The 14,316-nt window shown below is 41.1% G+C and overlaps 1 protein-coding gene across 3 annotated transcripts in view; it reads right to left on the reverse strand.

Annotated features, from left to right (window-relative positions):
• The window catches only part of AGAP1 (ArfGAP with GTPase domain, ankyrin repeat and PH domain 1), a 372,179-nt gene that overhangs the window by 235,385 nt on the left and 122,478 nt on the right, over positions 1-14,316 (reverse strand). For all 3 annotated transcript variants that reach the window (XM_035566371.2, XM_035566379.2, XM_035566388.2), the window contains exons 4-5: positions 3,834-3,919; positions 1,050-1,191 (exon numbers count right to left, since the gene is read on the reverse strand). In XM_035566371.2, the coding sequence (XP_035422264.1) occupies positions 1,050-1,191; positions 3,834-3,919 (228 nt within the window). The remainder of the gene's footprint in view (positions 1-1,049; positions 1,192-3,833; positions 3,920-14,316) is intronic.

Here is a 14,316-nt window from a genome sequence, read left to right on the forward strand (position 1 = left end):
AAAGAAACACAAACATGTCTTAAACTGTACTTTCAAACCAGCAGGTCTCTAAAGTAAGGCATCTATGCAGCAAGTCCTATTTGGTAGGAGTTATTCCAGGACACCTACGTGACTAGGTAGAGGGAAGCCTCAACTCTTCTGCCTCTGTTCCAGCCCAAACGCACAGCAAACCAACCACAGTGCAGAACACTACTGCACCATAAAGCTGATGCTGCGGTCAAGCAAGGCAGAGAGTATCAACCAGACAGCTCAGACACAAAAGAAACTGAAATATTACCAGGAACTTTCCCTAACTAGATTTCATCCTCTAATAGTTTAAGCCAGCTGCTGTTTCAGAATGTGTTTTGGAAAAAAACAATTGGGGTGTTTTGTCTCAGATGACAAAAGGCTGCATTCCCATTTTGTGGAAGGTTTTCAATCTCTGATCTGTCTGCCTCCTAGGAATGCCACAGCACTGACCACTTTCAGACTGCTAATGTAGTGCAAACTGGTCCCTCTTCACAACTTACACAACTGATTCACCTCTCTGAATTCAGTGTTAGCATGTCTGCTCGCCAAGAAAGCCACCATGACTGGCAAGCATTGAATATATATTTATTTTTAAATCTAATGAGAGAAAAAGTTATTTACTAGCTTTTGGAAGACACTACACTGCCTTGGAAATCTAATTCTCAGATTGCCATGGAAGAAGCCAGATCAAATTACACATATTTAAAATGGCTTTTGTGTACTGTCACATCTATCATCATTTTTGGCTGAGTACTACAGTACAACCATTCTAAATCACGACAGAAAACCATTCTAAATCATCATTGCTAATACCCTACACTCTTTCAGCATCCCTAGGGCTCTGCATGGACATTTATCTCCCATTTTAAACCAGTCCTTGTAATGCCAAGATCCTTGCAATGTACCAAAGCCAGCTGAGGACACCTAGGAAATCACCTTTCTGATAGGGAAGGACAGGACATAGCACTGCCAGCTTGGAACAGTCTGTACAGCCACAAAAGTACACTCTGAGGAAATGTTGTAGTCAAGATTGCACTTACCCTGAGTTCCCACTAGTACCATTGGAATTTCACTAGTGTTACGATAGTTAGCCATACGGCTGTAGTAGTGGTAAACGGTCTGGAAGCTGACTTCATCTTCCAAACTGAAGACAAATATAACAGCATCCACCCACATGGCAAACTGCAGAATAAAAATGGAAAAGGCAGACTGAGCACAAAGCAATAAAGAGGAAAAAAAGAAAAACATTCTAACCTGACATAAGGGGAAATAGGAAATACACATCAGAGAAGCTTTGTTAGTGACAATAACCAGGTCTTAAAAAAAAAGTGTTGTATTATTTATAAAATGATGAATCAACGTTTATCACTGTCAGGTAGTATCTGGGATAAGCAAAGGTTTTTCCCCCCACACTCAAAACTGTCTCTCTTCTTCACTGGTATATGATATTGTAAGCTACTATTGGTACACACTGATTTTGATTCACAGAAAGAGAATGCCACAGCCTCAGATTTCTGTATTTGTGAATTATAAATGAAAAATACCTAGCATTCGGATGCCCCATTTAGTGCATTATTTTCCCCACTCTGTGCTTTATGTGCTTGCATGCTGGTGTTTCTGTCAATGCCAGGACAAATATGGCTGTGGTTTTCCAAGCATTGAAAATAATTCTCACATCTCGATCAACGACCAAAAACATTAATTTCAAATTGTCTGTGAGTTTATAATTAGAACTCTAGTTGGACAAACAGTACTGAATGTCTCATTCAGCTTCCAGTGTGAAAGCAAACTCTCCTCTCTTGGCATCAGTAATCTAAAGGACACGAGTGCGCACAAGCCAAGGCAAGGTGCTGTTTTAGTGACCATGCAAGTGAAAAAGACAGCTTACAAGTGAAACAACACGGTTTAAGCACATTTAACATAACAGTAAATGTATACAGCACATAAAAAAAAAGTTAAGCTTACCTCACTGCCCTTATTTTTCCCTAAGTGATTCCATTCCTACCCAAATTTAGACCGATGGAAACAAGTTTCAGCCACCAGTACTCATGCTTGTTATTATATTACTACTACAACATGCCAGGTAGGTTAGGGACATGAACATACAGAGCTGCAAACAGGTCGGTTTGAGAAACATTTTGGTACATTTTGCAGTTTTACATAACTAGTCTAGGTTTGTAAGCACTTAACTTCAGTCCTACCAACTCTTGCAGTTTTGTTTCTGCTCTGCTGACAGTAGTTCAGCTCTTTCTCGTGGAGGTCGAGATTCTATCCCAATTACCCACAAAAATATAGCATACTTTTGCAAAAAGCACAGCCTCAAGGCTGAAATAACCAGCCCTTTCTATATTATAAGTGAATATTGATGTGAACATTTTTTCTTCATATTTTTGTTATAAATATTCATTAACTCAGAAATAAACTTTTTATTGAGGGAATTAATAAGCAGATTAAAGATATTTATCATACATGCAACTTGAAATTATGCCTACAACACAACAAAGAGAATTTACAAGTGAAATGTGTCTTCTGAAAAGCAAAACAGCACTAACACCTTAGGCCTTTCATTCTTTTTCTGAAGAACAATCTCAGCCACAGCAGTAATTAAACACCCCCAATTTACCTAGCATGGATCAAAGTCAAAACAGTGCCTGATCACTAGTTTGCAGTTAGTTCAAATGAGCTCTGCAAAACCAATTCTTCAGGTACACAAATATTTAGATGGCTGTGTGTACCTTTATAATTGCAGTATTATCATTTTTTTTATATGAGTGAATACTCTCTAAGCTGTGAGGCCTGAGAACCGTTGTGTACTTCAGCCAAGTCATTCACAGACCAAAACAGAGAACTTCATTTAGGCTCATGCCTCACATGGCTGCAGATGTGTGAACCAGACTTCCTTCCAGGATGTCCCTTTTGGTCTCCGTTTCCCCTACCTCCTTTCTCTTCTCCTTTGCCCAGCCACCTTCCCCCATGCTCTCATCCTCCTGCAGCTAACGAGCAACAGTGGAGCACTGAAACCCAAGCTGCCACCGCTGGCACCGCTCCCACTCAGCTGTTTGGCAACAGCACAGCTCCTGCTGCTAATCCACTACCGAACAGCTGAGCAAAGCAAGGCCAGCGCCTGAGAAACCTCGCTAGTGCCCACCTAAGAACAGGTAGAGAGAGGGAAAACCAAGAGGATGCCTGAAGACAAGGACCTTGCCCTGCAGCCAGGCTGGTAGAACCTTCACAGGTTTAAGCAATAAGCAAATGCTTCACCTCACTTAAATAGCGTAGCAGTGTTAGGTACACAAACCCAATTTTCTTCTTCTGATGAGACTCCTTCTATGGGACAAGGAGGTGACAGTACACAGAAACCACATGGCGAACCCGAGAACCTCAACAGTGAACTGGAAGTTGGAAGGTTGAGTCTTAAAATGGCACAGGGAGGAAGACATGGAAGCAATAAGGAACGCAGATTCATACACAAGTATGACTGTCACTGTGCATGTATGCATCTACTTGATCTGTATTTTAAGAATTTAGATATTCTAGCTCAGAAGAAAACTTAAGACTATAACATGCAGTTTTGTGGTCACTGGAATCATAATGATTAGGCATTCAACAGAAGGTAGCCAATACTTTTAAATATAATTTCATATTATACTCGAATTCCCCAATATTTTTTTTTTACCCGAGAGCATTTTACCAGCTGAAAGATAAGCAGACACAGGAAAGAACAAAGCGTAGTAAGTTCTCATAAAGAAAGGTTCAGGTACATTTACGAAAAACAAGTGGAAACTGTGATTTTAGCCCGATAAAGCTCAATATGCAATGCTCACCTGTGCCTCTGGAGGGCCCCCTTCATCTCTAATCAGCAGCAGATAGCTTTGTCCATCAACTACTATCTCTTTCTTGAATCTCCCACCTGTTACACAAAGTAACTCATTATAGAAGTGAAAAAGTAAAACAAAACACAAAATAGAAAAAGGCTTCACTTGTGGAAAGAGTGTATCTAAGATCTTTCACAAATACATGATCTGCTGGGAATATAAATTCGGTTCGTATGCACTAGCATAGAAATTACTGAAGAAAGTTAAGTTGCATACTTTAAGGCTAATGGGGAAAAAACAGCCAAAACTTCATTGCAAACACTAACTCTCATGGTAGATGTACTTTGTTTTGATATATGCAGGTAAAAGATAGTTGTCTGTTTTATGTAAGGACAAGAAATGTATCTCTACAAAGGGCAACTATGTCACAGCTAGATACAAAAAGATCATGTATTAGAACCAGAATATTTTACTGTAGGTCTTAGATTTTCCTCAAGAGAAGCCCAGTTCTTACAGCACACATGTAATGTTATGAAAATGGTACTTCTATATTCACAAATCACAGTTAGGGGAAAATACCAGACACATGTTAGACAAAAAACTACAATGGTGGTACCTGTGTAGAGATGTGCTAAACTAACAGAGAATGATGTGCCCTAACTGGCAGGATGAATTAAAGACCTGTTTTGGAGATCTAGATAAAAAGAGCAGAGCCACCCCCATTTTGTTCCTGGGCCTATTACTGAAATGCAGAATACTGAGTGCTTGAGAAGATGAAGAACTGGCACTGAACTCAAGGAACTAAACTGGGGCAAGGCAGCTGCACTGCTACCTTCCTGTTCCACTGTCTTAATGTCTTCAAGCATGACCCAAGGGCAAAATTGGGATTACTTTCCTTTGGGGTTAAGTATGTTTCAGGCATCCTGCTGCTTCTCCTGACAGACTTTGGGCAATGACAAATCACGTTTAGGGGTTTTGGTGTGACCGAGCCTAAACCAGGATTAGCACAGTGTGGCCTGCTTATGTATCTCGTTTGCATTCAGATCCCGCTCTGGGAACCAAGAGGGCTCTCATCTCACCAACCATGCCACAACGGTCCTAAAGCCTCCATGCTGAACACTGTCCAACCATCGCACATCTCCACTTACAACTAAGACAAAACATATCTACTAACATAAAAATTATTTCCTCACCCCCATTTTCAATCAGATCTATTTTCAGATTTGAACCCCATTTCCGAACTATGCTTGCTTCAAAACCTGCAATACTATCACAATAAATGCATTTACACACTTGCTGGGTGAGTGAACAGCTCTCACTTGTTCTACAAATAGGCTCTTCAAGCAACCAAGTCAGCACATACAGGCTAGCCCTGATCCTCCAAGCAGTCACTCAGAAATGACTAGCCTTAGAGGAAGGCACAGGCTGAGACCCACCATTCCCCCAGCCCAGAGTAGGCTTCAAGTCAAGATCACTCAACAGTTCAGCTATGTGCAGTATGTAAGCATGTTTAAACACATTTCAAGTTTAATAAAAGACACAAGAACGGTACCGTTTTATTTTCTTACGTTTTCATTTTTTAAATCTACCCCATAAAGAACAGCTCAGCAGTACCAAGCATGCAACAATTAATAATGTCACATTTTTGACTGTTTAATTGCACAGAATGATGAGAGCACATACGGACAGGCTTTCATTATCTTCGTTAAAAAAAATAATTCGATTTTGCCTTCCAAGATCAAGCAGCCGATAAACATATACCATTAGTGAACTTGAAAAGAATAATCAAATCCAAATATAAAACTTTGAAAAGAAACTAGCTTCAGCTCTTCGGATCTCAGTTTCAATTAACCACATCATTATTGCTCTGTTATCAATTAATTGTATATGCTTCATAAAGAAGTGCTAAATGAAATGAATTATCTAATACACAGCCCTCCAGAGGGACACTTTAAAGCTTTAAGTAACAATGGAAATGCAGTAGATGTGAGCAGAGTGAAAGTTTTGTATAATTACCATTTCCTGTTTCCTTTAATACTGAAAGTTTACCCAGCTAATTACAAAATACCATGAACACATTTAAGAATGACCTCATTATTCCCCTCGTCAATAGGATGCCTTTCAAATCTCACTGCATCTTCAAACACAGTCCTCAGAGGCATAAAGAAGTTACAGACAAGGTGAAATAGAATGCTTAAGTAGAAAATTGAAAAAAAAAATCCATAGACTTAGTATTAAAATGCATACGAATCACACATGAGCAATGATATGAAATTTGCTCTTGAGAGCCACTTCAGGGTCACTGAATTTTTACTCATTTATTTTAAGGGAACAGCTTTGAGAAATGTACCATATTTAACAAATATACCTGTTCCTTGCCTTCTCCAAAAACACTGTGCTTCGATCTCAGTGTGATAATTTATTTTTTATTTCCAGTATGAAATTCAAACCTTAACACACTGTGCCACTTCAATAAGGTCTGTCTTGCTGGAAGAGCAGTACTGCAGTCAAGAAGCATACAGTAAACTTGAATCTATTCAAGTGGCTTGTTTCTCTGCCCTTAAACGCTGACTACGCTCATTGTCTGGAATATGCATCAGTCTCATCTGTTCCTTGTGTACCCCCATGAACTCACTGGAGTACAATTTTGTTTAGATTTAGATATTTCGTGATAAATAGTTTAAATCTGAAAATCCCCCAAACCCAAGTGTTTAAAACCATGCCCTAGAATGAAGACGTTCAGCTGGAAGGGACCTATGGAGACCATCAGGCCCAGCTGGCTGACCCCTCCAGGGCTAGCCAAAAGCTAACGCACGTTACTGAGGGCAGTGTCCAAATGCCTCCTGAACACTGACAGCCCTGGGGCAGCACCCACCTCGCTAGGAAGCCTGTTCCAGTGCTTGATCACCCTCATGGTAAAGGAATTTTTCCTAATGCCCAGTCTGGGCCTCTCCTGGTTCCTGTGTGTCCCGACATCGGGTCGCAGGGAGCAGAGGCCAGCGCCTCCCTCTGTGCCTCCCCTCAGGGAGCAGCGAGGTCACTTCCTGGCCTTCTCTTTTCTAGACCAGACAACATGAGTGTCCTCAGCCTCTCCTCACAGCACATGCCCTCCAGCCCTTCTACGAGCTTTGTTGCCTTCCTCTGGGTGCTTTCAGCATCCTCTTTTGATTGTGGAGCCCAGAACTGCACGCAATACCCAAAGTGAGGCCACACCAATGCTAAACACAGTGCACAGCAGTGCAATGGCAGCCGTTTTGGCATGCTTCTGCATGGACAGCACTGCACTAGTAGTTTCTGTAAAATGCATCTCTGGAATTTGTAAAAGCATCACAGGGCCACAGGGCACAATGAATTTGACAGATCAGCCAGTCGGAATACTGAACTACCACTGCCTTTGGAGGAAGTCAAGAGGTCTCCCATGGCTACAAAATACCACTATTTTTTCTAATATCCTTCTCTACGATGGAGTCACAGCACACCATCTAAGCTGAAGACACTGAAAACAATGAAAAAAAGAAATGACCTTCAAAATTAAAAAAGAAAGTCTCAGAAACACATCAAGTAGTCCCAAAGGAGGCAACTAGCTTTGTTCTAGTCACATCACTATTATGACACATGCAGCTTTTTAATGAGGAAATTTCTCAGCTCCCATATGTACCTGCCAAAAGAGGTCGCAGATATAACAAGACTGGCAGCGTGGACTACAGCTCTGAAGGACAGAATGATCGCTCCTGCCATGCCTTAGCAGGCACGGCAAAGCACAAAGACAGCAGAGTGAAGGACACCAACCAACAGCTGAACTGCACTCACTCGCATGCCCAGTCCCATCTTTAAAATGATGGAAAAGACATTTCCGTGAACACCTAAATAACTCTCTACAGCCAGGTGCAGCTGGAAAAGATTTTTATGAGATACAACAAATTTAGAGATAAAAATCATTGAAACTGCATGGAAGTTTCAATTTGGGACGATTATAGCATGTGGCTTATTTTCCTCTCTAAAACTCTGCACCAAGAATTGCTGCACTATTCTGAGCTTTCCTGGGAAAGATCGGTATCCGCTCACACAGACTCATCTGCAGACGTTTCATATAAGAAAGCAAATACTATTTTTCCATATGAAGTACACCTAATACCTACCAGAAGATATAGAGCAGTGCTTGTGATACAGCCCACAAAAACACTCAGTCTGGTACGAGCGTTAGGTGAGATTCCTAATACAAAATGCTCTGGATAAAAATACAGCTTTGTTCCACGCAAAGCTAAATAAAAGCTGTGCATCAGCAACTTGCAGCCAGGGCTAGAGACCTCGCACAAGTCAGAACACCGGCTTGATGGAATCAACAAAAGCTTCTTAATCTCATTTCTATGCATGTCAGTTCTACAAAGATTAGTGGTTTGAATCAGCAGTAAGAGAAAACCCACATCCTTCAGTAAAAACTAATACCGATTCTAAGTACTGCACACATTTGTGACCAAAGATGCTCTGCATTGTGAAATCTTTATTTTGCAGAGGGAATTCCAGAGATGAAGGTTTTCATCCGGTTAGGAAAGCCTGGGCACCCCTTCATCTAGCTGATAACTGTTTCACTGAGCAATTGCGCACTGAAGCGACCGCTGATTTTCATACTATATCCCCAGGCTCAACTTCATTTGCCAGACCCTTTATTCAAGCAAATTGCCACGGGGAGGAAGTTATTTGGCCGTATGAGAAAGATAAATCTGGGGGACTGGCCATATGACAAATCCATGCGGCAGCTGAACGCCTACCACGACATGGGGGCAGGGCAGGCAGGGACTGGAAAGCAGAGGTGCAAGATGAGGCTGAATCTGCTGTAAAAGCCTCTGTTTCGTATTCCCTGTGACATGTGGATTTTTGACAACTGGGGTTACAAATGAGACAAGTCTTATAAGCGGAGACTGTCTCTTTTTTCTTAAGATAGAGAAGACCATGTTGAGAATTGACTCCTTTTCAGGGAAACACGTTCAGAAGTCATTTATTCCCTCCCTTCATACATCCATCATCTTGGGACAAAATACATATATGAACGTTTTTGATTAAGCTCAGAAATAACAAAATTCTCACAAGATGCAACTAAGAAAAATTACTTCAGCAGTCCAGTAAATCAATGCTAGCATCTCTGAGCATTACTTGGAAGTTGAATTTCAATAAAGTATCTTTTTTTCTTCCCCTCAGCATCTCCCAATAAAGCACATTAAGGAAGTAAAGCATACAAAAAGCACTGAAATTAATTTTCACCCACATCTAGATGTGCTCTGTGCTTGATGTCAATTTGTGTCAGCAGCTGAGAAGCCATCACAAACTATTATTCAGCCACACGTAAAGTCAGCTTTTGGGTATTTCCCTAACACCAAAAACTACGCTAAAAAATACCTAAGAAACCAACTTGTGGTTGAGCTGGGTTGAGTGTATAACCATGTAAGCACAAAGATTGGGGAACCACCACTTTCACACAAGACTTAGCCACAAGCAGTAAACTGCATTAGCTTTCCAGAAGAGTACACGGGGAAAAAAAAACAACAAACCCAAAGCAACCTAGTCTGGGCTTTTCAAAACTCACCATCTGTTTATCCTGAAATGTAGATTTACGATGCATTGTAGGAAATGCATGGATCGATTCATGGGCCAGAATATTAGCATTCTCCTCGAGGTATGAAGCAATACCCCTACTTACACCAGGGCATCTTTTTTGCTCGCAGTAACTGAAGCATGTAGAACGACTGCCACAGCCCCCTCATACCTGACCATGAAGAGGAAGTAATTCAGATGGCAGCACGTTACCACCTCCTTCCCCACCAAAATCAGCTGGTTTTTTTAGTGGGTAGTAATGACCCATGCAGATGTATTCTTCTCTAACTCCTGCTGATTATCTTTAACCTATTTTGCTCACTTTTACTATTAAAGCAAAGAACACCCATGGGTTCAAAACATGTGTTGTATGACATCATCGCATTATGAGGATAATTGTATAGTTACATAAAAACTGCCAAGGAAGCACTAATCTCTTCTCTTGCAATTCCATGGAAGAAGGTTTAGAGGTCTTTACTGCTGGAGCCTTAGTAGCAGCTGCAAGCTGCAATGACGTTTAACCACTTGAGATGCATTCCCTGACATATTTGCAGTACTTCTGCAGAAGGCTGTATCTGATGGGTCCACAAAACCTAGTGGTGATTTGAATGGAGATCTACTGATTTTAGGCACTCAGGGAAAATACAGCTTATGCTTCAAAAAAGCATTAACTACTCAAACTGCACAGAATCAGAGACTGTAATTGATGCCTTTAAACTGGGTTAGATAGAAAACAATGTGGGGGGCGTCATCTGGAGGACACACAGAGGCGCTTATGCTGAATTTTTCTGCAAAGGTGCTGGTCTCACTCCCAAGTGGCATAAAATTTAACAGAGCAGAGAAGCCCTGAACTGCCTGACTGGGACTGCAAATTAAGCAAATAAGAAACAGTCCCCTGACAGGGTGATGTCCTGCTGCCACACACTCTTAGCTCAGCCAACCAGCCAAGTAGAAGGAAATATTCAGTAGTTACTTCCACAAACTTCAAATAGTTGCCAGGCTATAGAGAGAAAGCAAAAAATGGTGCTGCTTCACAGACCAGTCTGGAAAGAACATTTACTTGAGCCAACCACGTTATTCCTCTCAAATGCAGTTATTAGAAATTTGGGTGCAGCTAATACTTGCATAGCAGATTGCTGCTCCATTAGAGGAACTTGGCAAAAGGAAAAGAAGCCACAACACAGCAAACAGGCTGGGATTCCCACCCAACATTCTACTTCAGACAGAAGGAGAACAAAAGGATGAGTTAACTACCAAGATAACTGTGGGGAAAAAAAGCCTATGAACAGTTAAGGTTCTTTTGCTATCTGGAAACAGGCTTGCAGAGGAGCAGTGCATGATATATTTCCCCTATAAAGCTTCTGACAGTCAGTGGAATATTGCTTGCAAGGCAGTTAGAGGAGCCCAGTCGCAATGAAAGCTGTAATGTGAGTGCAGAAGTAGGAGTAAGCCATACTTGGTACTCATCAAATGACACAGAAAAGCTTCTGCAGGAGTTTTAAGCTTCATGCAAGTATTTTATTAATAACCTGGAATATGGAAGTAACAAGATAATAAGTTTGTAAAAAATGAAGCAGGAGGGACTGCAATCATATTAGAAAATAGGACCATACTTCAATACAGCTGTAACAAGTCAGAAAAACAGTGTGGAAAGAAAACAGAAGCCACATCATAGGGACAAACACAGAGTTCTGCCCCTAAGCAGAAACAACCAGCTGCAGCAAGACAAGTAGGACAGCAAACCACCAGCACTGCAGAAGAGCAGGTGGGAATTACTGAGTACTGTAGACAAGAAGCTTGTTCTAGCCAGGAGCTTAAAAGCCTCGGCCACAACTCCTCGTATCGCTCTGGGAAGTGTGCTGTGAGGGAGGGAAGGAGCAGAGCTCACAAGCACTTGCAAAAAATAAAAGTTAACAGCCGAGAAAATAAACAGTGGTGAAAAAAAGGTGAGTGAACTGAGGTTACTTGAAGAGAACAGACCAGGAAGAGAGAAGACTTGAGTGCTCCTGCTAAGGAATCATCTGCAGATCCCATTCTACGGCAAGGGAAAGACCTGGTGCTTTTTTCAGTTCCTTTTTCAGTTTCTGTTTTATTATGAACCCAGGTAAACAGGCAAAAGTACGGAGTGGAAGTTGACAGACAATGCTCTACTCACGGCTCACCAAAACTTTAGGTATAAGCCTTGGGATCTATGGTCTAAAAGGAAAGCTCAGTAACAACTGCATTCTGGACAAGACACTGCTAACGTGCATTTTGATTTGGTTTGTGCTCATGGTACTGCAAACCTTGCAGTGGTTCACTCTACCAATATGCATCCCTGTACCTCAGAACACCCAGCTTACAACCTAACTGGGAACTGATGGGCTGTCTGACAAGCATGAGAACTTACCCAGCCAGACCCGCCTGGCAGGCACTGGCACTGCGTCTCCCTTTTCTGCAGAAGCCATTCATGGAGCACCTCTCTCACAAAGACAGCACCACAGATGTGTTTAGGTGGTACTGCAGAATATGACATCAGAAATACTACTGTGGTGTGGATGTCCTGACCCAGGCAGACCTGAGAAAATACTGACCTGGTTCCTGCCAAGGTTTTGCTGAGAACCTGAACAGAGCGCTTTGCACTAGCGCAGGACACACAGCTGAGCTGGAGGACACGAAGTGGCTTACAGCGTACTGTCAGCCAGACTGACAGACAGCAGGACGTCTGCCCTCCCTCCTTTTCACATCTCTATTGCATAATACACTGAGGGCTGTTGCAAGTCATATCTCTCCTCCTAATTTCCATGTTTGCATGAAATTCCAAAATAAGATTATGCCACCTTTATACACCCTAACGAAAGCTCTCTAGCAATGTTGAGTCAAAACGTTGATATGTACCTTCCAGATCTTAGATATCTGTTGCTTTATAGACATTAATGTTTAGCCCTCACAGAGCGAAGTACTCATATTGAAATAAAAATCAGTGTAAAAAATATTAGCTAGTACACCAGAATTATGCCTGTCACTTTGCACAGGCCTGTTTGGAATTTATGGTTGTCCTTCCTCCTAAGAAGGGCATATTAACCCATGTGAGATTTTTAAATGTAATAAGTAGGCTTGAGATTTTAACTGTCCAAGGTTCTAGCTTGAATATGCAAAACTCTGAAATATTCTCTTCTAAGTGGTAAAGGCCTGTGCCTTGCAAGTGAGCACTCAGACCTTAGAAATTACTGCACTAGCAAGGTATCAGACACCCATCAAGCTGACGTGATGAAGTACCACATTTTCATCCATTTACTGCACAAACATAGGAAAATTTTGACACTGAGCAAATAGAAGCTGAATAACATTTTATGTGTTAAGTATGCCCTTTCTCATAATTCATTCAAGTGAGAAAATATCTCTGACAGTTTAACGAGGGAAAACAAACAGCAGGAACCTGCAAGAATCTCCCTCCTCCAAGAGTCCCCAGATCCCGTGTTTGCCTCCAACTCCCAAGTGCCAGGAGACCTCTCCCAGAAGCACCCCTGCTATCACAACACCTGCACGACTCTCTCCGTATGCTGAACCCTGTGATTAGAGCTTGAAATGGCTTTTAGACTGGCTTACCGCAGCACTTCCTGCATTGCTGCTTCTGTTACTTGTGTTTAACATTCTTTCCAGCACCATAATCTCTGAACTTAGCACAGCAAGGCAGGGCCATGGCTGTCAGCTGTTCAAGCTTTATCAGGCAGCAGAACTCTTCAGGTAAACACGCTGAGGTACCTTAAGAGCTATACCAAATTAAGTACTAAAACGTAAAGCAAAAAAAATGTATTTGTACTTTCATAGGGCCTAGGATTACATTAACAGACCCATTTCTACTCGTAGGATAGGAAACCAGGCATTCCTGATAGCCTTTTTCACTTGCTGTTGACTTTTCTGGTTTATTTTATTGACAGCAGGTGCAGACAGATGCTTGAACGTATCACACCCACTAATTGCACGTATGCTGCAAGTCTAATTTTAAGAGTTTATTTTTTTCAAGCCAGCTGGAGACAAACAACAAAAAGCAGCAATCAACTTCTTTGGGCAGGATGTGATGCTACTTTAGTACACTCCTACCTACCTGTTTCCATCGACCAAGTATTTGGTTTTTGTTTGTTTGTTTTAAGACTCTACACACAAAAATACCACTTTACAAAGTTCTTTACATCTTTAGCCACATGACTGAAAATAACATGGCTCTTCTTTACTGCAATTCCTTAAAAATTAAATTGGTTTATCACACATTTCATCTTTCAGACACCAGCCTATTCACTCAGCTTCTACCTTTCAAGCTAACATAAACTGTCTCCTGACAGCATCCGCTCAAAATTTCTCTACACAAGTTGAACTTAACAAGCTTCCAATGTGATTTCAAAGATATTAACACATGACAAACCCTAAGCTGCATAACCAAGATAAGCCTAAAACTCCTACAAGAAAAGAAGCAGAGATTTCAGGCTTTTGTTTGATTGATTGCTTTTTTGTTTAAATATTCCTTGGCTTTTTATAGTTAGGTTATAGCCAGCTTTTTTGATATCTGTCCTTTCATTACAGTATTACATTGCAAATAGTAGCCCTGAATTTAACATCGGAGTTACCCAGGTGCAATTATGCTACTACCTATCAGAACACAAACCAAAAAAAAAAAGGTGAGATCTAAGGGAAAAAAAAATAAAATCAACAAATCAGCTACCATCATCTCAGGTTTAGGGTTTCTTTTGTTTGTTTGTTTAACTGTGTCCCACAATATTCCCAATCATATATGAGAACACAATTATTACATAATAGTATACCATATATCTTACAGGTAAGAATATTTTCCATCTATATGTTGTATTTTAGTGTGTTCTCTTTCCATGTGAAATAAATCGCAAGGTTTTCAGACGCTCCTACCTAA

Source organism: Cygnus atratus, chromosome 6 (genome assembly GCF_013377495.2).
Source record: "Cygnus atratus isolate AKBS03 ecotype Queensland, Australia chromosome 6, CAtr_DNAZoo_HiC_assembly, whole genome shotgun sequence".
NCBI classification, from domain to species: Eukaryota; Metazoa; Chordata; class Aves; order Anseriformes; family Anatidae; genus Cygnus; species Cygnus atratus.